Source organism: Talpa occidentalis, unplaced genomic scaffold (assembly GCF_014898055.3).
Source record: "Talpa occidentalis isolate TD23 unplaced genomic scaffold, MPIMG_talOcc4v2.1 talOcc4.2, whole genome shotgun sequence".
Lineage (NCBI taxonomy): Eukaryota > Metazoa > Chordata > Mammalia > Eulipotyphla > Talpidae > Talpa > Talpa occidentalis.
The window spans coordinates 1,114,574-1,140,721 of NW_023602073.1; the positions used below are offsets into that span (position 1 = coordinate 1,114,574).

General features: G+C 69.6%; 3 protein-coding genes across 10 annotated transcripts in view; 1 reads left to right on the forward strand and 2 right to left on the reverse strand.

Annotated features, from left to right (window-relative positions):
- The window catches only part of BMP6 (bone morphogenetic protein 6), a 67,288-nt gene extending 61,079 nt beyond the window's left edge, over positions 1–6,209 (forward strand). Inside the window, 6 exon segments of the mRNA XM_037518839.2 lie at positions 3,058–3,206; positions 3,507–3,623; positions 3,626–3,712; positions 5,363–5,436; positions 5,827–5,937; positions 6,001–6,209. Coding sequence (XP_037374736.1) covers positions 3,058–3,206; positions 3,507–3,623; positions 3,626–3,712; positions 5,363–5,436; positions 5,827–5,937; positions 6,001–6,150 — 688 coding nt within the window. The 3' untranslated portion in view covers positions 6,151–6,209.
- Positions 6,210–6,729: 520 nt separating this feature from the next.
- On the reverse strand, positions 6,730–25,362 carry TXNDC5 (thioredoxin domain containing 5). Of its 3 annotated transcripts, none has more exons than XM_037518840.2 (10): positions 22,902–23,155; positions 21,349–21,498; positions 19,400–19,511; positions 17,744–17,843; positions 16,550–16,665; positions 14,611–14,697; positions 14,372–14,515; positions 13,270–13,352; positions 12,561–12,690; positions 6,730–8,192 (listed from the first exon to the last, which is right to left on the reverse strand). In XM_037518840.2, the coding sequence occupies exons 1-10, from the start codon at positions 23,153–23,155 to the stop codon at positions 8,070–8,072; spliced, it is 1,299 nt and encodes a 432-aa protein (XP_037374737.1). In that variant the 3' UTR covers positions 6,730–8,069. The 3 variants fall into 3 exon arrangements, with proteins under 3 accessions (XP_037374737.1, XP_037374740.1, XP_037374741.1); XM_037518843.2 differs by lacking the exon at positions 22,902–23,155 and adding an exon at positions 25,329–25,362 and having other exon boundaries at positions 6,732–8,192; XM_037518844.2 differs by lacking the exon at positions 22,902–23,155 and adding an exon at positions 21,794–22,382 and having other exon boundaries at positions 6,732–8,192.
- A 106-nt stretch (positions 25,363–25,468) lies between these two features.
- Positions 25,469–26,148, reverse strand: part of BLOC1S5 (biogenesis of lysosomal organelles complex 1 subunit 5) — a 35,012-nt gene continuing 34,332 nt past the window's right edge. The window contains exon 8 of one of the 6 annotated variants that reach the window (XR_008552938.1): positions 25,469–25,503. The gene's annotated coding sequence lies outside the window, so the exon portion shown is untranslated. Of the gene's footprint in view, positions 25,504–25,685; positions 25,890–26,148 lie in introns of those variants that run through there. The other 5 variants (XR_005126494.2, XR_008552937.1, XR_008552935.1 and 2 more) reach the window with 5 other exon arrangements.

The following is a 26,148-nucleotide window of genomic DNA, read 5'->3' on the forward strand; positions in this document are numbered from 1 at the left end:
GGGGTCGGCGATGGGGACAGAAGCTTGCACACCTGCAGAGTGTAGACCAGAGGACACCTTTCCATCAGCCTGGGCTCATAAGACGCTGCATGGGCGCGAGGGTGCCAGTCTGGAGCTGCTGGGGGGTGTACCAGGCTGGGGTGCCATAGAGGTGTGTATCCCAGGTTGGGGGTGCTGGGGAGTAGTGCGTACCAGGTCGGGGCACAGGGGGGGTGCTGGGGTGTATGTGCACTGGGGTTGGGGCCCTGGGAAGTGTGTGCACCAGGCTGGGGGGTGGGTCTGGAAGGTGTGTGCACTGGATTGGGGGTGTGTGCACCGGGCTGGGGTGCTGAGGGGCCTGGGTGTGTATGCATCAGGCTGGGGCTCTGGGAACTGTGCACACCAGGCCATGGCACAGTGGGGTGCTGGGGTGTGTGTGCACCAGGCTGGGGGTGGTCTGGAAGGTATGTGCACTGGATTGGGGGTGCTGGGGGAGTGTACATCGGGCTGGGATGCTGGGAAGTGTGTGCACCGGGCTGGGGCACTAGGGGGTCTGGGGGGTGTGCTTCGGGCCGGGGCTCTGGGAACTGTGTGCACCGGACCGGGGTGCCGCGGCGGGGTCTGTGTACCTGTCGCTGTGGAGCTGTTTTTTGGGTCTTTTTTAAAGATTTATTTATTTTTATACAAGAACAGGGTACAGACTAGATGCGCAGGAGGGTGAGAGGATCCACCAGAGCCAGAGCGGGGAGCAGAGCAGGCAGAAGGACCGAAGTACACTGCTGAGGGGAGCAGCGGGCGGCAGGAGAGGTCTGCGCGCCAGGCGGGACCCTCCTCCGGTGGCCGGGGAGCAGCCGGGGATCGAACCGGCGCTGCAGAGGCCGCGGGCAGCTTCGCAGCCCAGCGCTCAACCGCTGCGCCACCAGGGAGGCCCCCCTGGAGCTGTTTAATGTCATTCTCTGCCCCCCTGCCCCCCGCCCGGTCTTGGACGTCGCCTTCTAACCCCACTGCTTGGATTTGACAGGCATTCTTGGGACGAACTTGATCCCTCCGGGCAGGGAGGGCCCACCAGCAAGGCCTCCGTGTGGCGCCTGCGTGTGCCCGCCTGAGGGACGCCAGGGCCCGGAGCCTCTGGGACAGGCAGGAGGACGCTGGGGTGGGGGTGGGGGCAGGGGTGCCCCGCTGGCCGCAGCCTCAGCACCACTCAGGCCTGTTAGATGTGCAGAGCTCAGACCTGCCCACATGCCCAGACGGAGCGAGCAAGCGGGGGACCTGCACTGCATCGCAGTACCCCCACCCCCCACGCCGCCTGGGGGTGAGGTCAGCACCGCTCACAGCGGGAGGCATCGCGGTCGTGGTGAACGCCGGGATGGGCGGTGTTGCCCTGTTCGGGCCGCAGGATTAGGTGGGGAAGCCCGAGACCCTCCCCCGGTGGGGGCCTCCTGGCAGACCCACCCCTCTGCCTGGACATCCCGCGGTGGACCCGCCGGCAGGGGCAGCGCCCTGAGGGCTGTTGGAGGACTAGGGAGCCTCCCGGCACTCCAGCCCGGGTGAGGGCGAGCGGGTGTAGGCGTGCTGTGGGGTGAAGGTGAGGACGTGTGAGAGGATCATGTGGTGGTGTGAGTGTGTGGGGGGAGTGGACGTGCTCGCGGTGTGTGTGTATTCTGGGGGCGCGTGGGGGTGTGCACGCGCTCGGTCCAGCGGGCTGTCTCTGGACTCTGCGACCAGCGCACATGCACCCCAGCCCCGCCCTAGGCGGGGGAGACGCCGGGACAGGCCGCATCTGGGCCCGAGGAGCTGACCACACGCGGAGGGTGCCTGGACACCGTCCCTTCCTCTGTCCCCACTCTCGCCTGCCGGGGCCTGGACACCCTGCCCCCGCAGCTGGTGCCCTGGGGTGACCGTCCTCCTGAGCCAGGTGGTCCCGTGGGCACCTTGAGCAGCCAGACCGGCACGTCCTCACCCAGAGATGGTGCAGGCCCAGGCCTCCCGGCCCAGCAGCACCGGGGGCTCGGACGCATCCGTCGGTCCCTGGCCGGCTGCCCCTGCAGGGCCGTGTTGTTTCTGGACGAGGGTGTGTTTTGCCCTCGCGGGCTGCTCTCCATGTCTGAACTTCAAAGCGCTGGACTCTGTTTCCCAGACACCCCTGGCCGCTGCTCAGTCACCTTGGCCAGAGGTCACTGGTCGCCAGGGGGCGTGACCTGGGCCTGGCAGGGGCGCTTTCAAGACACCAGGCGCAGCTGAGTAAACACTGGCCCAGCCGCCCCCACCCGTGCCTGCGCTCAGGAGAGCTTCCTGCTCGCTCCCTGCGTGCACAGGGAGTCGCTGGCCCCCAGAACCTTGGCTCGGTGGCCGGGGGAATGCAGATGCAGGGGCGACCTGCTGGTCTTGCCGTGACCCCAACGGGTGACTTACCCTGGACCGTGCCGGCACGCCTGCCTCCGTTTCCCCCGCTGGCACCGGGGCATGACGGTCACCACCTGCAGGGTTGCTGCAAGGACGGGGCAGAGCAGAGCCCTGCGGGCGTCCCTGTGCCGCCTCGGCGGGTGCGCGTCCAGAGCACACGTCCCCCTGCCAGGCCCGCCCCACCGGAGCGGGAGCCCCGTCTCGTGCCCACGGCCCGGGTTACGGTGGGAACCGCAAAGTGGAGCAGCATCCCCCGCCCAGGCCGGCTGCGGCCCCACCCTCCTGCACCCCTTCAAGGGGCCGCCCTGGCGGGAGAGAAGCGGTGGCGGGTGCAGGGCCGGCCCGGGAAGGGCGAGAGCCCCAGTGTCCACGCGCTCCTCCCCCCCGCCGCCCCTCTGCTCAGAGCTGAGCAGCCCCCGAGTGAGTGCGGGCGGCCTGGCCCGTGGGCCCCCCAGCCACGGGGTCCCCGGGAGGGCTGTGCAGCGGCCACAGCGGGTGCTAGGGCGGGGCAGGTGCAGCTCGTGGCGGGGAGGCGAGGCCTCGTGCGCGTCCCCCCGGTGGCATCACGGGGCCAGCGGGTGCGCGGGCGCAGCAGCCCTCGCCGGGCCGAGCTTGGCGCCTGTGTGCTGCGGGCGGGTGGGGCCTCCCGGCGCTCACCGGGCTCCTCTCTCACAGAGACCCTGACCTGTTTCTGCTGGACACCCAAGTGGCCTGGGCCTCCGAGGCGGGCTGGCTGGAGTTCGACGTCACGGCCACCAGCAACCTGTGGGTGGTGACCCCGCGGCACAACAGGGGCCTGCAGCTGAGCGTGGTGACGCAGGACGGTGAGCGCGCCGGGGCGGGTGGGGCTGCTGTGGGCGAGTCGGAGGGCGGGCGGGGGGCAGCGGCTGAGGCCGAGGCAAGTGTGAGGCGGCCGCCCAGGCCCCGCAGCCGTGTGCTGCCCCCCGGGGTCTCAGGCAGGCAAGAGCGGGCGGCTTGTGGGCCGGCCCGTGGAAGGCCAGGGCCACGGCGCTGGCCGCCCCGGCTCCGGGGCTCTCGTGTGTGCCGGCCGCACGGAGGTGGGCGATGGGGTGGCCTGGCCGCAGCGTGGGTGCAGGGGTAAGGGTGCCTTGGTTTGCCCGCAGGTCTCAGCGTCAACCCCCGGGCCGCCGGCCTGGTGGGCGGGGACGGCCCGCAGGACAAGCAGCCCTTCCTGGTGGCCTTCTTCAAGGTCAGCGAGGCGCGCGCGCGCACCGCCAGGTCGGCCCCGGCCGGCGCCGGCAGCAGAGCCGTGGCCGCTCCCCGCAGCCCCAGGGCGTGGCCAGCGCCTCGGGTAGGTCTGGGGACCGGGGTGCGGGGGCTCAGGCACATGGCGTCCGGGCCGGGACGTGGCCCTGCGGGCGCCGCTGCACACCCCGGCGGGTCCGTTCCCCAGAGAAGCATCCCCAGTGGGGTCAGGCCGCTCACGCGGAATCCCGCGGGTGGCGGCCAGGCCCCTGCCCTGTGTCCTCGGGCCCCGCTCTGGGCGCTCGCTGGACTGGGGCGGCCGGCAACCTCGGCGGGTCTTGCCGCTGACCCACTGGAGGGCGGCCGGGGCCCCGTGCGGCCCAGGGGAGCCGCTGCATCGCCCCTTGGGCTGCCCTGTCCCTGTGGGCGGCGCAGGCCCCACAGGTCCACAGCCCCTCCGGCCACGGCAGCTGCAGGGGCTTCGGGGGGTCGCTTCTGCAGGGCAGGGGCATGTGCTCGCCCCCGGAGGAAGGAGCAGCCCTCAGCTCAGGTACCTCAGAGATGGCCCCTTCTGGATGCGCCTCTGGGGGTGCAGGCGCCAGCACTAGGGCTGCCGCGGCCTCGACACCCCTCCAGAGCTAGGACACACCGGCCCCCCCCCCACAAGAAGCGTCCCCTGCAGTCCCTGCTGGAGGGTCTGGGTGTCCCGGGGCTCTGCGGAGGGTGTGGGCGACCAGGCCTTCGGCCGAGTGGGCCCTGAGGCTCCTGTGCGGGCCCCGAGCTGAGACGGTCCAGTCTCCTCACCGCCTCCCTCCAGCCGGTGGTAGGTTCACTGGGCCGCGGGCAGAGGGTGGTTTTCCCAGCCCAGCAGGTGGAGCTTTGTCTCCTGACCCCGTCCATGAGAGGGGCCGGGCGGGCGGCAGAGACTCTTCCCGAGTCTCGAGCGGCCGGGCCATGGGCTGGGCTCGTGAGGGAGCCGGTCCTGGGCCTTTGGACTGTCAGGTGCAGCTATTTGCCCCGACCCCCTGGAGCCACACCGTCCTCCGTCGGAGCAGAGGCTCTCGGGAAGGGAGAGTCACACTCTGTGCCCCAGTCTGGCCAGGGCGGGCCCTGCCAAGGCCTCTGGCCCCAGACCCGCCTGCCTCACAGCCGCGCCCAGGGCCTGTCGCCGATGGACGCCGGCAGGTGCTGCTGTCGCCGGCGTGTGGGCCTCTGTCCAAGGGTAACATCGCGGCCAGTCCCAGCGCCACGGGCTCCCTGCAGCTCGGCCCCACGGCTGCCTGGGCTCAAACTCCGGTGACGTGCCCGGCCCGGCCGGGGCGAGGGTGCTCGCGGGGCTGGTGGCCGGCCGGGGTCTGCGGCTCTGGCTGGTTTGCGTGTCCAGGCGGAGGGAGCTGCCTGGACCTTCTTGCAGGGAGCCGAGGGGGCTGGGTGGGGGGGGCCGGCAGGGTTCCTGCACCTGCGGTTTGTGGACGCACGAGATGGAGGTTGGTGTCGCTCCCTGCACTGCCCAGCCCCAGCCGCAGGCATTTCAAGGGCACCAGGGACCTCCGCAGATGCTCAGTTGACCTTGGACAGTGTGGGCGTTGGGAGGTGACCCTCACACAGCCGGAAATCTGAGTCTGGCCCTGAGCCCTGAGCTGAGCGCCGAGCGCCGGCTGCCGGGGGACGCAGCGTGCCAGCGGCGGAACTCGTGTGGGCGCCGGGGGAGTGGCGCCTCTAGCAGCACGGGCGGGCGGCGGCCCCGGGCTGAGGGCTTGCGCTCTCCCCACAGAGCACGGCGGCGAGCTCAGGACGGCCTGCCGGAAGCACGAGCTCTACGTGAGCTTCCAGGACCTGGGGTGGCAGGTGGGTGCGCGGCGGGCGGGTGGGGTGGCGGGCGGGGGCCGCGGTCTTCCGTTGTCTTCATGCCGGCGGCAGCGGAGACCTGCTCTTTAGACACCAGGCACCCCCACGCCCGCGGGCTCCAGGCTCTCGATGGGGGTCCCAACGACTCCCCCGGGAGCTGCTCCCCAGCTCTGTGTCCCTGGGAGCCCAAGGCCCGCAGCCTGGTGCTCGCCCGCATCTGGAGGCCGAGGGCCTGGCCTCCCTGCGCGTTAAGCTGCCTCCTGTGCGGCCCCCGCCCAGCGGCATGCCCTCCGTCCAGGCCCCCGAGCGCCCCTCCCCCAGCCGCGGGTGCCCTGAGCGGGCTCGGGCGGCGGGGGCCGGGCTACCCGGGACGCTGCTCTCTGCCCGCAGGACTGGATCATCGCCCCGAAGGGCTACGCGGCCAACTACTGCGACGGCGAGTGCGCCTTCCCGCTGAACGCGCACATGAACGCCACCAACCACGCCATCGTGCAGACGCTGGTGAGTGCCGGGAGGGCGGGGGGAGGGCTGTGCTCGAGCCCACGCCGCCCTCTGCCCCCGCAGGTGCACCTGATGAACCCGGAGTTCGTGCCCAGGCCCTGCTGCGCGCCCACCAAGCTCAACGCCATCTCCGTGCTCTACTTCGACGACAACTCCAACGTCATCTTGAAGAAGTACCGGAACATGGTGGTCAGGGCCTGCGGGTGCCACTAGCAGGGCACGGTGGGTGGACCCCGTCCGGGTCCCAGCCTCGCCCGTCTGACGCCCGCACCAGGGCCGGGCCCACGCCCGCGGGACCGACCGGGTGCCCAGAGCAGCGGCCAAGGGAGGGCACCCGCCCGGGGCCCAGCCGAGGGCGCGCCATGCGAACGGGGAGCCTGCCTGAAGGTGGGGTTCGCGCCGCTGCCGCCTGGGCTCTGGAAGTGCCTTTTGCCGGAACATTGTGGGTCCCGTTTCCACAGTGGGGGGTGAGACCCATTGTGTGAGACGGGAGCCTCGCGGGCGTGAGACCCTGTTTCAGGGTCGACGAACCCAAGACCCCACCCTCGGCTCAGCCCCCGGCGCTGTTCTCGGCCAGACCCGGCGCGGGGCCGGGCTCAGAGTCGGCGTCCGCGGCCTTCGCCGGAGCAGGTGCCCGGGGCGCGGCTCCTCGTCTGCGCGGAGGTCCCTGCTGCCCGTGGACGCGAGACCCGGCCGCCCGCGGTCTTGTGTAAACGTGTTTCTCCCCACCGCGGGCTGCGGGCCGAGCTCACGCCCAAGCACACCAAGGCGACACGTGCCCGCGCCCGCAGCTGCCCCAGGGCGGCCGCTGGAAGCTTCGGCGCCGCATCTGCCCACACGCGCCGCCAGGCTTTGGTACCGAGTTTATTCAGGAAGGACAGTCAAGGCCGCGGGCCGCGTGCGTTTCTTGCAAGGCGGGCGCCCCCGGGGTGGGTTCTGGGGATACGCATCACCACGTGGCAGCGAGGCTCCCCTTAAGGCAGAGGTGGGCGCCGTCTGGGCCAGCACGGCTCCGCCCACCCTCATGGCCGCTCCGAGCCCGGGAACTGGGGTGCGCGCAGCCACGCGGCGCAGGGAACACGCGGGGGGGAGGGGGCCGGTCCCCTGACTCACAGCAGGCCTTCTCCCCACCCCAGGGGGAGACTCGGGGCGTCACACTTGGGCCCCAGGCGGCCTGACAGGAGGGTGAAAGTAGCAACTCAGGACTCGGGAAGTGGGGGGCCCCGCGGGGTGGCGGGCGCCCCTGGCACAGCCGGGCCAGCGTCTCTTCCATCGGCCGTGGCCGCGGGGCGTGTCCGGCTGACAGGTGACTCGTGGCGGGGCACTCTTGCCCCGGCCGGAGGGGCAGGCGGTCCCCGAGGAGCCCGCGCCAGCCCCTGGGGGCCCAGACGGCGCCGCGCAGCCACGGGTCACGAGCTCGGCGAGGAGCATCTGGGACGGCGGGACGCTGGGGCTCGCTCACCTCTCCATGGTCTTTCAAGTCCACCCCGTTTCTCTCCCGTGACCTGCGCTTCAGGACACAACTGCCTCTCGGCCGAGGCGCTGCGGGCCGGCAGCGAGCACGGACCGCCGGCTGTGGCCTTGAGGCCACTTGAGGCCCTTCTTCGCACAAGGCCCAAGGAGGCACTGACAAGGCCGAGGCGCAGACCCCCGTCCCGCCCCTCCCGCCCCTCCCCAGGTCGGCTCCAGGGCAGGACCCCAAGTGGACGCCTTGCGGGCCTCGCAGGTCACCCCAGCCCAGAGACGCCAGGCAGCTGGAGGGCACGAGGGCCCGGCTTGGCGCTCATGGGGTGACACAGCTGACCCGACAGGCGTGACGCCCGGGACAGCGGGGGCCCCGCTCTTGCAGCCGAGACGCTGGCGCAGCTGCGCGGGGCACATGTGCCTCTGCTCAGGGACCCGCCCTTTTGTGACCGACATCAAGGACGACCCCAGGCCCGCTTGACCTGACGGGGCCCCAGAGCAAGCCCTTGGGTTTCGGGGGGCAGGAGGAGGGGCGCAGGGCCGCACTGCAGACAGGGTCAGGGTCGCGGGTGCAGTTTACTGGAGACGAGGCGGGGAGCCTGCCGGGCGCAGGGTGACACCGTGCTCAGCCCGTGGGCGCGCGGCCGCTGTCTGGGGCCCCGGGGCGCCTAGAGCTCGTCCCTGGCCTGGCCCAGCACGAAGCTGTGCAGCGACTCCAGGTCCCGGCCCCCGCTGTGCTCGCCGACCTTCTGGCCCCCGCGGAAGAGCAGCAGCGTGGGGTAGCCACGTACCTGGGCGAGAGGGGGTGAGGCAGGCGCTGGCCGCGGGCACCGTGCACAGGGGCTGGCGGGCGGCCGGTGCGGCCAGGGACCAGGGGTCTGCGCCCTCCACCCGAGACACAGAAGGCTCAGGGGTGCTATCCCCGCACTGCTGCTCGCCTGGGGGCAGGTTTGGCGAGGTGGGGGGAGTGCGTGTGCAGGGATGTGGTGTGGGCGGGGGGACAGCTGGTGGGCATGGTGCACATACACACACCAAACACCCACACAGTTCACATGCCCCACAACCTAACATCCCCAGAAATACAACACCCCCTTCCACACCTGTATACATGCACCCCCCACCCCCATAGCACACACATCCACCAGTCACACCACCCCCCTCCTATGCCCACGGACACAGCTCCACACCACACCCATTTCACATACAGCGCACACCCTGATGACCACATACACGCCATGACTCCACACAGCAAACCCCCATAGACACCATCCTGCCATGCACATACCACACACACCCCAACACTCCTCCCCACACACCACACAGACACATCACATACACACCCATTCCACGACTACCACACACACGGCGGGGGAAAGGGCGTGGTGTGTGTGTTGGGGAGGCCGGTGGGGTATGTGTGCAGACCACACTGTATACGCACCCACCCACCCCATACTCACTACACACACCTCACCCCCCCATACATGAAACACATCACAATACTACACAATCACCACACCCCACATACAGCTATTATGCTGTGTGGGGGGAGGGGGTTGTGGGGTGTGTGTGCGCGTAGGGGGGGGGTGGGTGAGGTATGTGTGCAGACCACACTGCGCGCACACAACCCACACCTTCCCCCCCCCATACAGGAAACATCATCCACCACACCATAACGCCACATATCCAACATCCACCCACAACTACCACATGTGGCAATGTGTGTGTGTATGGGAGAGGTGGGTGGGGTTATGTGTACAACCCACACTGCGCACACCACACCCCCCCCCCCAATACACAAAACATTGCCCACCACATCATAGTGCACACAATCGCCACACACCCCACTGGGTATATGGTGAGCATACGGGTTGTGTGTGTGTGTGTGGGGGGGGTGGTATTTTTTAAAGATGTATTTATGCATGCACTCACTGCGCGAGTGTGGTGCGGTGGGGCAGGCATGGAGCGTATGGTGTGTGTGTGGAGTGGTGTGGGGTTTGTGCTGTGTGTGTAGTATATGTGGAGTGATGTGGGGTTCATGCTGTGTGTGTAGTATGTGGTATGCGGGTGTGTTGGTTTTGTGCTGTGTGTATAGTATGTGGGGTGTATGTATAGAGTGATGCGGGCTGTGTAGTGTGTTGGGTTTGTGCTTGTGTGTAGGGAATGGGGGTTGTTGGGTATATGTGTAGAGTGATGTGAGGTGTGGGGCTGTGCTGTGTGTGGAGTGATGTGGCATGTGCGGTGTGCTGTGTGTGTGTAGGGAATGGGGGGTGTATGTGTAGAGTGATGCGAGGTGTGGGGCTGTGCTGTGTGTGTGTGGAGTGATGGGGTATGTGGGGTTCATGCTGTGTGTAGTATGTGGTGTAGGGTGTGTTGGGTTTGTGCTGTGTGTGTAGTATTTGGGGTGTATGTATAGAGTGATGCGGGCTGTGCAGTGTGTGGGGTTTGTGCTGTGTGTGTAGGGAATGGGGGGTGTTGGGGTGTGCTGTGTGGGTTTGGTGTATGTGGGGGGTGTTGGGGTGTGCTGTGTGGGTACGGGGTGTATGTGTAGAGTGATGCGAGGTGTGGGGCTGTGCTGTGTGTGTGTAGTATGTGGTATGCGGGTGTGGGGTGTGCTGGTTTTGTGCTGTGTGTAGTATGTGGGTGTATGTATAGAGTGATGCGGGCTGTGCGGTGTGTGGGGTTTGTGCTGTGTGTGTAGGGAATGGGGGGTGTTGGGGTGTGCTGTGTGGGTTTGGTGTATGTGGGGGGTGTTGGGGTGTGCTGTGTGGGGTGTATGTATAGAGTGATGCGGGCTGTGCGGTGTGTGGGGTTTGTGCTGTGTGTGTGTGTAGGGAATGGGGGGTGTTGGGGTGTGCTGTGTGGGTTTGGTGTATGTGGGGGGGTGTTGGGGTGTGCTGTGTGGGGTGTATGTGTAGAGTGATGCGAGGTGTGGGGCTGTGCTGTGTGTGTGTAGTATGTGGTATGCGGGTGTGGGGTGTGTTGGTTTTGTGCTGTGTGTAGTATGGGGTGTATGTAGAGTGATGCGGGCTGTGCGGTGTGTTGGGTTTGTGCTGTGTGGGTATGGGGTGTATGTGTAGAGTGATACAAGGTGCGGGGCTGTGCTGTGTATGTGTAGTATGTGGTATGCGGGTGTGGGGTGTGTTGGTTTTGTGCTGTGTGGGTGTAGGGAATGGGGGGTGTTGGGGTGTGCTGTGTGGGTATGGGGTGTATGTGTAGAGTGATGCGAGGTGCGGGGCTGTGCTGTGTGTGTGTAGTATGTGGTATGCGGGTGTGGGGTGTGCTGGTTTTGTGCTGTGTGTAGTATGTGGGGTGTATGTATAGAGTGATGCGGGCTGTGCGGTGTGTGGGGTTTGTGCTGTGTGTGTGTGTAGGGAATGGGGGGTGTTGGGGTGTGCTGTGTGGGTTTGGTGTATGTGGGGGTGTTGGGTGTGCTGTGTGGGGTGTATGTATAGAGTGATGCGGGCTGTGCGGTGTGTGGGGTTTGTGCTGTGTGTGTGAGTAGGGAATGGGGGTGTTGGGGTGTGCTGTGTGGGTTTATGTGGGGGGGTGTTGGGGTGTGCTGTGTGGGGTGTATGTGTAGAGTGATGCGAGGTGTGGGGCTGTGCTGTGTGTGTGTAGTATGTGGTATGCGGGTGTGGTGTGGGTTTTGTGCTGTGTGTAGTATGGGTGTATGTAGAGTGATGCGGGCTGTGCGGTGTGTGTTGGTTTGTGCTGTGTGGGTATGGGGTGTATGTGTAGAGTGATACAAGGTGCGGGGCTGTGCTGTGTATGTGTAGTATGTGGTATGCGGGTGTGGGGTGTGTTGGTTTTGTGCTGTGTGGGTGTAGGGAATGGGGGGTGTTGGGGTGTGCTGTGTGGGTATGGGGTGTATGTGTAGAGTGATGCGAGGTGCGGGGCTGTGCTGTGTGTGTGTAGTATGTGGTATGCGGGTGTGGGGTGTGCTGGTTTTGTGCTGTGTGTGTAGTATGTGGGGTGTATGTATAGAGTGATGCGGGCTGTGCGGTGTGTGGGGTTTGTGCTGTGTGCGTGTGTAGGGAATGGGGGGTGTTGGGGTGTGCTGTGTGGGTACGGGGTGTATGTGTAGAGTGATGCGAGGTGTGGGGCTGTGCTGTGTGTGTGTAGTATGTGGTATGCGGGTGTGGGGTGTGCTGGTTTTGTGCTGTGTGTAGTATGTGGGGTGTATGTATAGAGTGATGCGGGCTGTGCGGTGTGGGGGTTTGTGCTGTGTGTGTGTGTAGGGAATGGGGGGTGTTGGGGTGTGCTGTGTGGTATGGGGTGTATGTGTAGAGTGATGCGAGGTGTGGGGCTGTGCTGTGTGTGTGTGGTATGTGGGTGTGGGGTGTGCTGGTTTTGTGCTGTGTGTAGTATGTGGGGTGTATGTATAGAGTGATGCGGGCTGTGCGGTGTGTGGGGTTTGTGCTGTGTGTGTGTGTAGGGAATGGGGGGTGTTGGGGTGTGCTGTGTGGGTTTGGTGTATGTGGGGGGGTGTTGGGGTGTGCTGTGTGGGTATGGGGTGTATGTGTAGAGTGATGCGAGGTGCGGGGCTGTGCTGTGTGTGTGTAGTATGTGGTATGCGGGTGTGGGGTGTGCTGGTTTTGTGCTGTGTGTAGTATGTGGGGTGTATGTATAGAGTGATGCGGGCTGTGCGGTATGTGGGGTTTGTGCTGTGTGTGTGTGTAGGGAATGGGGGGTGTTGGGGTGTATGTGTAGAGTGAGGTGTGGGGCTGTGCTGTGTGTGTGTAGTATGTGGTATGCGGGTGTGGGGTGTGTTGGTTTTGTGCTGTGTGTAGTATGTGGGGTGTATGTATAGAGTGATGCGGGCTGTGCGGTGTGCTGGGGTGTGCTGTGTGGGTGTGGTGTATGTGGGGGGGTGTTGGGGTGTGCTGTGTGGGTATGGGGTGTATGTGTAGAGTGAGGCGAGGTGCGGGGCTGTGCTGTGTGTAGTATGTGGGGTGTATGTATAGAGTGATGCGGGCTGTGCAGTGTGTGGGGTTTGTGCTGTGTGTGTGCAGGGAATGGGGGTGTGGGGCTGTGCTGTGTGGGTGTGGTGTATGTGGGGGGGTGTGTGGGTGTGCTGTGTGGGTATGGGGTGTATGTGTAGAGTGAGGCGAGGTGCGGGGCTGTGCTGTGTGGGGGGGGTGTGGCGCGAGCCCGCCTACCTCGTAGCGGCTGCAGACGTGGCGCTGGGCGGTGCAGTCCACCTCTGCGATCTTGACGGCGGCCAGGCCGGGGAAGTCCTTCCTGGCCAGCTCCTCCCACGTGGGCGCCAGGTTCTTGCAGTGGCCACACCTGCGGGAGGGTCAGCCCTGAGCGGAGTCCACCCGAGCCGACCCGCTCCTGACAGGCCTGGCTGCAGGGCCCCAGCCCCTTGCCGCCGTCTGGAGGCGGAACAGATGCCCCTGCGGCCGCCGTCACCGCGTCCTCCGAGCCCGGCGAGCTGCCCGGGGGCCGGGGCGGCCGCGTCCCCAATAAACAGCTGGGAAGGCCTGCATCCCGTGTCCATCCTTGCACCGACGCACCCGCGGCCTCACGGGGCGGCCGCTGCTCCGGTCACTCGGGGCCCCTGGATTGGGACGCTGGACACCGCTGCCCGCGCAGGCTGCTCTCTGGGCTGCCGGTGCCCCCAGCCGGGCGGGTGCTGGTGCCGGACAGGGCGGGCACGGCTGGAGAGGCCTAGAGCTCCCTGCACTGGACGGGGCTTTGCGGGCTGGCGCCGCCCTCCGGGGAGCCGCGTGCACGGCCGGCGCCAGCTCAGCGTGACGGATCCAGGGGACGAAGGCTCGCGTCCTCCGCACCCCCACGGCCTGGCCCCCGTGGGCTGGCCCCCCGGTCTCCAAACGAGGCCAGCCCTGCCGCGACGCCTCTTACCAGGGGGCGTAGAACTTGACGAAGGTGATGCCCTCGGCGACGGTGTCCTCGAAGTCGCCGTCCGTCAGGGCCAGCACGGCACCCTGTGGGGACGGCAGCCGGTCAGGCCACGCGCACGGCCCACCCCGGCCCAGCTCCCGCACAGCCGACACCTCACGGCGCCGTCCCCACAGGACCTTGCTGGCCCCGGAGTCACCTGGCTCAGAGCCTGCGGCCTCCATCCCAGCCGTGTCCAGATACCCACAGAGGTGCCCCGGCGCTGGCCAGGCCATTCAGACACCCATCTCTGAAGCCAAAAGCTCGGGGCTCCAGGGACGAGCTGCCTGCCCCATGGGTCTCCCTGAGCGTGGGCGCCAGTGGCTGAGCTGGAGCCCGGGTGGGGGACACCAGCCTCTTCCCATCCAGAAGGACCCGCCCAGTGCTGGGGTGCTGCTGGAACGCCTGGGGGACACAACCCCCCGCCCTGCCCCGGGGAGCCCTAGGCCCAGCACACACACCCGTCTGCTCAGCACAGCTCCGGGCCTGGCCACTCCCCGCCCCGCACCCGGGGCCCCCAGAGCTACTGGGCCAGAAGCTGGGGCCAGGGTCACTGGGGTGTCCACACAGCCCCCCACCCCAGCACCTGCAGTCCCGGTGGCCCCTCCCCCAGCACCCGCACCCTCCCTGCCCACGCAGTCCCAGCAGCCCCGTGGAACGCCAGCACCTGCACCCCACAAACCCCGTACCTCCACAGCCCCCAGTCCCACGCCCGTCCCCCCACCCCAACCCAGCCTCCCGGCCCCTCCTTGAGAGCGTCTGCCCTCAGCCCTGCCCCCTCACCAACCCCCCCTCCCCCGGGGGGGGGGTCCTGTACCCCGCCCAGCAGCCCCGACGTTCAGGGAGGGGGCTCAGGCCCCGCGTCCGAGGGGAATCCACCTGCACCCCAGCACATTCCGGGTCACGGGGGAAGGGGGCGCCGTCAGGGCGAGCGCCCTCAGAAGCAGGATTCCGGGGCCCCGCGCCCTGCAGGCTTAGGGAGCGTGTCCCCTGCCCGGCCCCGGCTTGTCCTCCCACCCAGAGCCCCGAGAACCCCCCTGGCCTAGCAGCCAGGGACGGCACCCACCTGGCCGGCGGGGGGCGTGGAGCCCAGCACCGGGGCCTCCGCCGGCTGCCCGCTCTCGGGGGCGCCCCCGTCCGCGCTCCGCAGCTGCGCCTCCACGTACTCCCGCAGCGACTCCAGGTCCCGCTTGCCCTTGTACTGGTCCACCTGGGGGCAGCACCCGAGCGCGGGGACACATGAGTGACCCCCGGGGACAGCGCCCTCGCGCCCGCCTCCCCGGCCCCCGCCCGCGCAGCGCCTACCTTCCTGCCGTCCCGGAACCAGAGCAGCGTGGGGTAGCCGCGCACCTGCTGGCCGGAGCAGAGCTCGTGCTGCTGCGTGCAGTCCACCTGGAAGGCAGGGGCGGGCCACACCCCACTTTCAGACCCAGGCTCCCGAAGCCGGGCCTCTCCCCGGAGCCGCCCCAGACCCCGCTGAGCCGGGGCAGGTGATGCGGATTTGGGGGCGGCCGTGCTCCGCTCCCTTGATGCTCGGTTTCTGCAGGCGACACGCCACACCTTGAGCAGGTCTGCGCTAGAGACGGGGGGCAGGTGGATGTGGGGGAGCTCCGGGTGGGGAATCCAGCGCAGCAATGGAGCGGGGCGTGGAGACCCCGGCAGGGCTGCCGCGGAAACCGACTCACTCCAGACTTTGCAGGCCAAGGGGGGTGAGGGGCGCATTTTACTCATTTAAAAGACTGACTCCTTTATGCGAAGGAGTGGGGTGCAGGCCAGGGGTGTGGGAATGAGGACTCCCCAGAGACAGAGCAGGCGGGTCCGCTGAAAACCACTGGCGAGGGGAGCGGCGGGAGACAGGCGGCGTCTGCCGCCCCGCGAGGGTCGGCTCCTGGGGGGGCGGACTCGGGCCGCAGAGGCGATAGCCTGAGACGGACCCCCAGGCCGCGTCTTAGAGGGGACCACTTGGCTGACGAGAGAGACTGAGACGAGCCAGACCGGGGCTGGCCGCCTCCCTGACCGTGTGAGCACAGCGCCCCGGGGCCACCCCCAGACTGCGCCTGCCCCGTGTTCTCACGGACGCTTCCCCCGAGTCCCGGCCCTGACCGCCCGCGGGACGGAGCGGCGCGTCCCTGCGTGAGCAGGAGGAGGGGGTGCCGGTCACTAAGGCCGGAGCCAGGAGCCTCGCCCGAAGCCCGGGGCCAGGCGCTTGAGGGCCCAGGCTAACCAGCGCCGTCCTGAGAGGAAGGGCCCAGCCCCGGACGGTCCATCCTGGACGCCTCTGTGGGCGGGGAGCACGGGGGAGACGGAAGGGCGGGGAAGGTGCCCCGTCGGCAGCCGGGTCGTTCCGACCCCGTGTCTGCCGGGCCGAGCGGGCGGGCACCTGAGGACCAGGGAGGAACCCACAAATCCCTGCAGCCGCCGCCCCGGAAACTGGGATGGGCCTGTCCTGGACGGCTGCTCCGGGCTGCCAGAGGCGCCTTCACGGACGCCAACAGATGCCACCAGCTGCTTGGGGGACGGGGCCACGGACACCCTGGCAGCTCCGCAAGCGGGGGCCGCCGGGGTTCCCTTAGGAATGCGATCCCTGAAAGGAGCCGCAGGCGTAGCCCCAAGCCTCTGCGCCTGGTCTGCAGTCCCCAGCCCCCCGAGGCTGGCCATCACCCCAGGCCAGGTCCCTGGGGCTGGCCATGGCCCTAGCACAGACCTCGCGCCCGGTCTGCAGTTCCCAGTAACCCTGGGCTGGTCATCGCCACAGCAGAGGCCCTGTGGGTCTGCAGCCACGAATCCCCTGGGGCTGCTCATCGCCTGAAGTGGAGGCCCCGGCCACAGCTCTGCAGCCCCGATTCCACTGGGGCTGCCAATCGCCCCAGCATAGGCTCCAGGCACGGATCTGCAGACCCCAGTCCCCCAGGGCTGCCATCGCACCGAGCAGAGGCCCCGTCCCTGGTCTGCAGTGCCCAATCCCCCCAGGCTGGCCATCACCCCAGCACAGGCCGCACGCCTGGTCCTTAGTTCTAGCCCCCCAGGGCTGGCCATCGCCCCAGCAGAGGCCCGCACGGGCCTACATTTCCAAGTACTCTGAAGCTGGTCACTGCCCGAAGCAGAGGCCCCGTCCCCGGTCTCCAGGGCCCAGCGCCCCGGGTCTGGCCATCGCCCCTAGCAGAGCCCCGCATGAGTCTGCAGCCCCGAGTCCCCTGGGGCCGGCCATTCCCCTGGGGCTGAGCGGGCCATGGCGTGAGCTCACCTTGCCGATGCTGACCGCCTCGGAGTGCTCGAGGCCCAGAGCCAGCTGCTCCCAAGTCGGGGACAGAGCTTTGCAGTGGCCGCACCAAGGGGCGAAGAACTTGATGAAGTGGTTGCCTTGGGGAAGAGACACAGCTGAGGCTGCGGCGGATGTCCCCCGCAAGGCGAGGCCCGCGCCCACCATCCCCAAGGCCGCTCCCTGGGAAGCCCCTCCGGGGGAAGGTCAGCGCCGCCTGCCCGGCTCAGCCCTGCTCAGCCCCGCAGCTCCGGACAGCGGGGGCGCGTTTCTCTGGCCAGAGGCCCACAGAGGGCGCTCCCTGGAGAACAGGCGCCTATGGCCGGGCAGGGGCCTCTGGGCGCCCCCCTCACCCCAAAGCAGCATGAGGAGACCACCCCCTTGGCCAGCCCCCCACCCCCGCGCCGGCTCGCGGGAGGCAGGGGCTGGGGCCGGCCGGCGGGCGGGGCCTGCGGCGGGTGCTGGCAGCCACGGCCCTGCCGAGGCCGACAACTCGTGTCACGGGGACACGCAGGGAACTGGAGGGAACAGCCGGCCCCTGGCGCCAGCTGGCTGGGTACTCGGGAGCCGGCGCGCCCCCCCGCCAGGGTGCATCTGAGGGTGCCGGGGCCGCAGACCTGGGGGGGACGCGGGGCCCTCGCCTCCGTCTCAGCGGGGAACTTACTCTGAGCGGAGCTTGGCCAGGGGCTGAGGGAGGGGTGGGCGGGGGCGCTGGGCGCACCGCCGGGGCAGCCCAGGCCCCTCAGATCTGCCGGGAAACCCGCGCCCCGGGGAGGAGGCGTGACCCTGCAGCGCGGTCCCCGGTGGGAGGGACCCGTGGCCATGGACAACTACCCAGGCTGGGGCCTCCCGCTGAGGGGGCGCGTGCCTGGGCAGCCAGAGCCCCCGGCTCCCCGCCGTGCAGACGCCCCTGAGGGGCAGGAGGGATGGGCGCGGGCCAGCGCCTCGAGCGGCCCCGGACAGGGTGGGGCCGAGCCCGTTCTCACAAATGGCATGTGGGGGAGACGGCCCGCGCCGAGGGCCTCCACGGAGCCCGATCCCCAGGAGGGAGCCCCCAGCACGGACGCCAGCCACGTGGGAGCCCCCCTGCAGGCAGGGCCGTCCGGGGAGCCCACCCAGCTGAGCCAGCCCGAGCCCCGTCAGCGGCACCCCCGGGGGCAGCCGCCCCGACCGCCATACCTTGCGCCACGTGCGGCTGGAAGTTGCCCGCCGAGAGCTCGTACAGCCCCTGCCTGCGCTCGGGCGCCCGTGGGGCCTCCGCCTCCTCCGGCTGCGGCGTCTGGCGGGAGGAACGGGACACGCGTGTGCGGGGGCCGGGTCACCAGCTGGCCCCTCTGGCCATGCTGTGGGAGGCTCCGCAGCCCACACGCGGGCGCGGCCTCCCCCGACCCGCTCTTCGGCCAACGACCCCTGTCCCTGCTCGGGCGTGTCCCAGAGTCACACGGGACAAAACCAAGTCCCCGAGGGCTGACGCGCTGAGATCCGGGGGGCACAAGGGGGACTCCCGGGGGCGGGACGGCGTCACCCACGAGAACAGCAGTGACGCCACAGAGCAGGGGACCAGGGTGGAGTGGCCAAGGCCCCAGGGTCAGGCCTGCTGGACGCCAGGGCCTGGAGTCAGGCCTGCTGGACGTGGGGATGCCAGAGCCCGGGGTCAGGCCTTCTGGATGCCAGGACCAGGGCTAGGCTAGCTGGCCGCAGGGACGCTGTGGGCCCGGAGTCAGGCCTGCTGGCCATGGGGATGCTGTGGGACCAGGGTCAGGCCTGCTGGACACCGTGGGCGATGGCGGTGGGCAGGCTGGCTGCGGCGTCTAACCGGGACAGGGCCGCGGCTGCCTGACACTGCTTGTGGTGGTGCTCACAGGCACCTGTCGTCCACAGGGACGTCCAGGACGAGCCGCTCGGGGCTTTGGCCTCGTCCACAGAAACCACAGCGGGGCGCAGCGACCGCCCCTTCTTGCCCACACGCCCCAGACCAGCCTCGGCCAGCTGCCAGGAGGGGCAGAGCACCCCACTCCCAGGGACAGCCGCCTAACCCCAGGGACAGCCACCCAAGATCGTGACTGTCCTGTCTCAGGCAAGGGAAGCCCAAGGTCAGCGGAGCGAGGACCGTGGCGGTCCAGCCAGGGTGTCTGAGGCAGGGGTCAGAGAACACGGAGCAGCCACAGCTCCTGAAATTACTGGTGGGCTGGGGTGGGGGGGGTCAGTGAGACCCTGAGAGTTGAGGCGACTAGAGAAAGCAGAGCCCTCAGGGCCTGGGGCGCAGGGCTGAGGAGGGAACGGGGTGTCCAGCAGGAGAGGTCCAGCCATGGCTCGGCCCAGGGCCCAGCGCCTGTCTCTGCAGCTCAGGGTCGCGACGGTACGGGGCTGAGGCCTCCGTGAGGACGGGTCCTCTGCAGCCAGGCCAGGGCTGGGCAGCCCCCGCAGGCCACGGGGGCCCGAAGGGTTGTGCCTCCCTGCTCTGCAGGCCCGAGGGCGTCCACAGGGAAGGAGCTGCCAGGAGGCGCTCGCGGGAGGTGGGGGTGAGAGGCAGAGCTGGGGGTTGCAGCCAGCTGCGGGGGGGCTGGGCACAGCCGGGAAGGGGTGCGTCCTGCCCAGCTGGGCGCGCAGAGGGGTCAGGCGACAGGATGCCGCCCCTGTATTTTGCCCAACGAAAGACGCGGAAAAGGCTGATCCCACACGCGACGGCCCTGACCACCGGGCTTCCCTGGTGGGGCAGCCGCGGGGTCGCTGACCATCCCGAACACACAGGCACGGAGGGAGGACGGAGGCCGCCGGGGAGGGGGAGGGACGCGGGCAGGAGGAGCAGAGACGGGGTGGGGGGGGCGCACTGACCGGTTCCTCCTGGCCCTGGTCCAGCGTCCGCAGCATCCAGCTCTCCAGCGTCTGCAGGTCCCGCGGGCCCTGGTACTTGACGGCCTCTTGGCCGGGCTTGAAAAACTTCAGGCTGTTGGGGGGGGCGGGGCGTCAGGCCGGGCTCAGACACCCCCACCCACAGCCGGGGCGGGCTGCCCCGTAGGGCTCAGGCGGCCGGGAGAGGCGCGTGGGTGGGGAGAGCTGACCCCAAGTCCCCTAAGAACCACCGCCCCGGGGAGCCTGGAGCCAAGGGCCCCGCACTCAGCCCCTGACCGCCAGGCCTGGGGGCTCGGGGTCCTACCACAGCACCCAGGACAGGGCGATGCTGAGGGGGGTGCTCTTCCAGGGGTGTGACCGGGGCATGGAGGAGGCAGCGAGACGAGTGCTCTGGGGGAGCCCCGCGCCTTGCCTGGCCTTTGAGAGCGTCTGGGTAGACGCTCAGCGCGGGGTAAGGAGCAGACGTCACGGCCTGACACGGGGTCTTCACCGCGCCCTGGTGTCCTACCCCGGCCCCCAGGTGGACGTGAGGGTCACCGCAGAGGGCCCAACGGGGACCTCCGGGAGCAGGCCGGGGGCTGACGCCCACACCCCAACCTCAGGCCTTCGCCTCAGCCACGCACCCGAGCCGCACAGGAGTGGCCGGGACGCCTGGGCACAGGGCACCCTGCAGGACGTCCAGTTGCTGCTCCCCACCAGGCTCCCACCACGCTGACCCCGGCTTGCCCGGCGCCTGTGGATGGACGGCAAGGAGCGCCCCAGGGAGACTGGACTGTGGACGGGTTTGGGGACAGCGAGCTGCACCTCCCCCGTTGCCAAATGGACCTTCCCCACCCGCCAGGGCTGTGCCCGCCCCCCGTTCTCCCCGAAGGTGGCAGTGGAGCAAGGGAGGACCCCGCTTCAGGGGGTCACTCTGGAAAACTATGCGTTATGGGGTGGGCAGTGCCCCCAAGACGGATGTGCGGGCTCCTGGCCAAAACAGCTGAGCCTGCGACCTCAATTAGAGGTCCCGGAAGGCTGGCGGGCAGCCCCCACCAGCAGGGCGCCAGCTAGCCAGGGGTCCCCAGCCAGCACTGCAGGGGGCAGCCAGCACAGGGGTCCCCAGCCAGCCAGGGAGGTGCCAGCCAGCACAGGGGTCCCCAGCCAGCCGGGGCAGCAGAGCAGGCAGGCTCCCGGCAGTGGAGGCAGGCTGGGCCCAGTCAGGCCTGCGCCAGGCTGGTGCTTCCGGTGGGGGTCAGGTGTTGGGTGGGGGTGCCCGCTACTCGGCCCTGCCCAGTGGTAGCTGCAGAGAGCCCAGCCGCACCCAGAGCCCCAAGCAGCGGCCCCGCGCCCCCACCTGACTGCAGACACCGTCCGGCACCATGCTGGCAGCGCTGGCCCACACCACCCCGGGCCTCGCGGCACAGACCCAGGGCCCGGCTTTTCTGGGGAGCCCCACACTCCAAACCATAAACTCAGACACACAACGCGGGCCAAGCGTTCACCCCCACGCAGAGTCCTCGGAGTGGGGGGCTGCAGCCACCCGGCTCCAGGGCCTCTGGCCCCTGACACCCCAACACACTCTTGCCCTCTGGGGCCTGCGTCCCCTTCCCTGCCAGTGCCCCGAGCACTGCCCGCGCTGCTGCCCGACACCCAGTGGCCCCGACTGCGGAGGCAACGCTAAGGAGCCCAAGTGGGGCCCTCGGGGGGACAGCTGACGGCAATCCCGCAGCAGGCGGGGACTTCGCCAGCTCCTGGTCAGTGCCCTGGGCGGACATGAGCCCTCCCTGCGCCGGGAAGCCCCGTCCCACGGCTCTGCCCTCAGTGCTTGACAGCACAACCTCATGGCGCCGGCCTCCCACAAGCTGCCCCTCAGAGCCCCCCGGGGGCCGCCGAGAGCCCACATGGAGCGGGGAAGAGCCGGCAAACCGAGGGCCGGGGCGGTCACTCACGTGGGGTAGCCTCGCACGCCCTGGGCAGAGCACACGTCTGAGTCAGCCACACAGTCCACCTTGGCCACGTAGACCCTGGCGTCGGCCATGCTGTTGTACTTGTCGCCCAGCTCATTCCACGTCGGCTGCAGCCGCTGGCAGTGCCCGCACCTGCAACGGGAGTGCGGCTGAGACCCCGCGGCCCGCACAGACCCGCCAGAGACCCCTGCCCACCCGTCTCGGCCCGCCAGAGCACCACCTCGTGTGGACACGAAACTGAAGCTCAGCGGGGTCCAGTTGCTGGGTGGCCCGCTGCCCCCGCCCAGCTGCTCTCCTCCCCCAACCCCTGCCCGGGAGCACAGCTGAGGCCCTGAGCTCCCCTGGCCGCAACCACACGTCTCGGTTTCTGAAGGGCCACACCTGGCCAGTCCTGGAAACAGCAGCGAATGGGGCTCCCGAAACCCACCTGGCTGCTTCTGGGGTGGGGGGGGGGTGGGCACTTCCTGAGGCCAACCCCAGGTGGCTGGCTCCCCGCTACCAGCTGCGTGCACTGCTGCCTGGGCCTTGGGCTCCGCACAGGTGTCTCCACTGCAGGCCGCGCTTGCCCAGGGGCAGGGCCGACCCCCTCCCCGGGTCAGGCTGCAGCACAAGTTCCATCCCCGGCCAAGAAGCTACCCACAGGGCGCAGCAGACTCTCCCGTCTCCCCCTGCTCCCCTCAGCAGTGTGTTTCAGTGGATCTGCCTGTTCTGCGCCCCACTCTGTCTCTGGGGAGTCCTCTCACCCCCTGCATCTCTGGCCTGCACCCCGGCTCTTGTGTGCATAAATAAACAAACCCCTAAGAAGCAAAGAGGAAAAAGAGGAGGACTCCAGGCGGCCTCAGTCCTCCGCAGGCCGGCACCGGGAACCCCACTTGGCACCGGTGAGCAGCTAAAGGCTGGTTTGCGCTACAGAGTAGCTTCTAGGCCCCCCCAGAAGCTGCTCCCCCGCGGCCCGGACCCCGACGTCAGCAAGGGCGCTGCGCAGACGCTGCTGGTCCACCCGGCCAGGCCCGCGGGGCTAAGAGGACAAAGTTTGCCCAAGTCCAGGCGCAGGAGCGCAGGCCCCTCGCGGCCACCCTGCCCGGGCCCCACCCCCAGGGCCAGGGGAAGCGGCAGGAGGGCCCCCCTCAGCCCGGCCCCAGCGCGAGCGCCCCCGGCAGCCGAGCGCCCCGTTCTCTGCCCGCAGCCCCGCGCGCGCCCAGCGGCGGAGCGGCCCCGGGGCCTTCCGGGCCGGCCAGGCCGCTCCCCGCGGGCCGCCCTCCCGCGCTCGCCAGGGCCCGGCGGCCCCCCCGGAGGCCGCGGCGGGACGCTCGGGCGCCGGCCACGTGGCCGGGCTGCCGGGCCGCGACCCCCGCCCTGCCCGGCCCGCGCGGCGCCGGAGGCCGAGGCGGCCCTTCCAGGCGGCTGCTCGGCTCCGCCCGCCCCGGCCCGGCCCGGCCCGGCCCGCCCGCCCGCGCGCCACGTCAGCCGCCCGCGCCGCGCCCGGAACGGGGCGCCCCCCGCGCCCCGCCGCCCCCGCGCCCCGCCGCCCCTACCAGGGCGCGAAGAACATGACGAAGTGCGCGGCGCTGCGGATGCCGTGCGCGAACATGTCGGCCGAGTACAGGTGCTTGGCGTGCGGGTCCCGCCCGGCCGCCTCGGGGGGCGCGTCCGCCGCCGCCCCCGCCTCCCGCGCCCAGGCGCCCCCCAGCCCCCCGCCCGGGCCCGGCGGCGGCGGCGGCAGCAGGAGCAGGAGCAGGAGCGCGGCGGGGGCCGCGGGGCCGAGGACGCGTCCGGGGCGCGTGGGCATCGCGGCGGGCTGGCGCGCTCTCGCCGCGGCCGCCGGACCTGGCGCCGCCGCCCCGCCCGCCCCGCCCCCGGGGCCCCGCGCCCCGCCCCGCGCGCTCCTGCTCCCCGCCGCGCCCCGCCCCGCACCGTGGGCTCCGCCCCGCGCTCCTGTTCCTGCGCCATCCCGCGCGCCCCGCCCCGCCCCGCCCGCCCCGCCCCCGGGACCGCCCCACGCGCTCCTGCTCCCGCTCCTGCCCCGCCCCACGCGCCCCGCCCCGCCCCGTGCGCTCCGCCTCGCCCCGTGCGCTCCGCCTCGCGCGCTCCTGTTCCTGCGCCATCCCGCGCGCCCCGCCGCGCTCCGCCCCGCCCCGCCCCGCGCGCCCCGCCCCGCCCCGGGACCGCCCCACGCGCTCCTGCTCTCGCTCCTGCCCCGCCCCACGCGCCCCGCCCCGCCCCGCCCCGCCCCGCGCGCTCCTGCTCCTGCCCCTGCACCGCCCCCCAGGCCGGGCCTGGAGCGGAGGGGCGTCGTGGAGGGTGGAGGGTCAGGCGGGGCGCGGCACGGGGCGGGCGCCCTTGCTTCTGGGCGCACACGAAGCCCCTGAGGTTCGGGCCCACGGCAGGACAGCGCGGCCTGGGCGGTGACTTCGCCTGGAGGAGGGGAGGCTGCCCAGGCCTGGCCTGGACCTCCTCACCCGCCCCCCCCCCGCAGACGGGCACCCCCGAACCTGCCTTCGCGTGGGGGTGTAGGTTAGGGTACCCCCTATTAGACAGGTCCAGCGGGGCGCCCGGCTGGCGGTCTACCGCACCCTGACTCATCACCCAGGGGCTGATCCGGTTGTGGAGGTGAAGATAACCCCCAACTCTGGCTGCGTCACCCCTGGGAGAAGGCGGATGGGTAGCCCTGGGCTGGGGTGCCCCCGAATGCACCCCCACACCCTGTTCTGCGCTGGGTTCAGGCCCTGCCCTGGGGGCCTGGAGCTGACTTAGGGGGCTCTCTGGGTCACCTCTCAGGGTCCTGATTGGCCTCGGCTAAGAACCCAGCCGGTGGGCCCCAGGGGCGCCCCTGGCCTCACTGGGCTCCACCTCTGCCTGACGCGGCCACTACTGGTCACTCTCCAAAGCGCAGTTTGCCTCCGGAGCCCGCAGACCCTTCAGCTGCAACGGGGGTGCACCCCACTAACTCGTGTTCCACAGTCCCAACCTCCCCGACTTCTTCCTGCTGCGGGGTGTTCACGCGGGGACCCCACCACCAGCCGGCCGCCAGCACTGGGGCACCTGCGCCGAGGGGCTTCTCAAAGAGGTGCTGGCGGAGCCACGAAGACGCTCCCGACCGCACCCGGCGAGCAAAGGCAGGTGGAGACCGGGGCTGAATCAAATCCTCAGGTGGTCAAAGACCCCTGGAAAGTGGGTGCAGACCCCAAGCGTGCCCCCAAGTGCTCGTGGCCTCCCTGGCCCCACGTCGCCCTGGGAAGCAGGGCCTCCTCCTGGCAGGTGGGTGGGCTCCAGAGCCCCCAGAGGTGCCCTCTGCCGTGCAAGCCAGGTCCCCGCCTGCTCCCCTGCACATCACTGCAATGGACCCCCGGCTCCTGCTGTGGGTCTGTTTGACCCGAGCTCCAGGGGATCCCCCCTTCAAGGAAGCCAGCCCAGAGGCTCTCGAACTGCTGGACAACGGGCTGGAGAATGACGGCCCCTGCAGACCCCCGACCGGCCCATTGCCGCTCTCCACAGCAGCCCCAGGGGTGAGAGGAACAGGCCTTCGTCTGCCCTGGACTTGAGGCCCCTCTGTGCTGGCCCCGCATGCAAGGCCTCGCCTCTGGAAATCAGGGCGCCCCCCCGCCACCAATTTGTTACTGCCAGGCTCCTCTCCCTGTGCCCCCAAACCTCGTGCCCCCAGCTCTTTACTGTGCCCTAGGAAACCCCAACACGGAGTAGCACCACTCAACGCTGGAGCGCCTGGCCCGCCCCGGCTGCCTGCTCCCCTCGGGCCCCTCCTGCCAGGCAATAAGGCCAGCGTCCTCCCTCTCCCCTCGGGCCCCCATCTCCTGCAGCCCCCGCCCCCCGGGTCCCCTCCTTGGGGCACCCATGGCCCTCCCAGTCCCTGTCGCTGCCACGTCCACTGACTTCTGCAGGTGCCACCTTCAGTTCCCGAAGCCACCCCTTTGCACGCCCGGCCCCTCGCTCTGGCCACCCCTTGCCTGTCTTTCTTTGCGGCATCTCCGGCCTCCAGGCGGGTCGTCCTCTCTGCCCCTGCGAGCCCCGGGGCAAGTTGGGGTGATTCGGCAGCTTCAGGACAGTGCGGGGACTTCAGGAGCGTTGAGGAAGCTCCAGAAATGACGAACTCCAAAGGGGACCGGCCACCCCCAGGACGCGCTGGAAGGAGGACGGTAAAGAAAAGGGCCTCTGAGACCAGGGCCGGGACGCCGGCACGGGGCGGCGAGACCCCGGGAACGGACCCGCCCCGGGGACGGGCGGGGCCGCGGGGTCGGCGGGGAGGCAGGTGCGCAGTCCCCGCGCCCGCAGCTCTGCGGCTGCCCCTGCCCTGCCGGCCTGGTTCCCCGGCCCGGGGTCCCCCTCTGCTTCCGCTCCTTTGCTCCTTAGCCTTTTCCTCTGAACAAAGCCGCCTCGTCGCCGGCTCGCCTGAGCGTCTGCGAAGTCCCTGCCGCGGCTGCGTGGGCCCCACCCGGGGGCTGGTGGCTGGACTCTGGCGCTGCCCCAGCAGCCGGGAGCCTCCTGGCCTGGAGACGGGCCCTGCAGACCTGACATGATGGTGCCACTTAGCAGCTCCCGCCCAGAACCCCTGAAATCAGTCCCCATCAGAAATCTCACAGGCAGTGCCAGCGTGACCTCAGCTGCGGGCACAGCGGGGGCCTTCACAGGCACTCCGGACTCAACGCCCAGCCCTGGGGATCTCCCCAGGGGCAGAGACCCTCGCTATGTGAATGAAGTTAGAAAAAGAGGAAAACCCCTGAGGCTGGGGGCTGGTTGCCGGGGAAACCAAGCCGCTGGCGGGGGCTG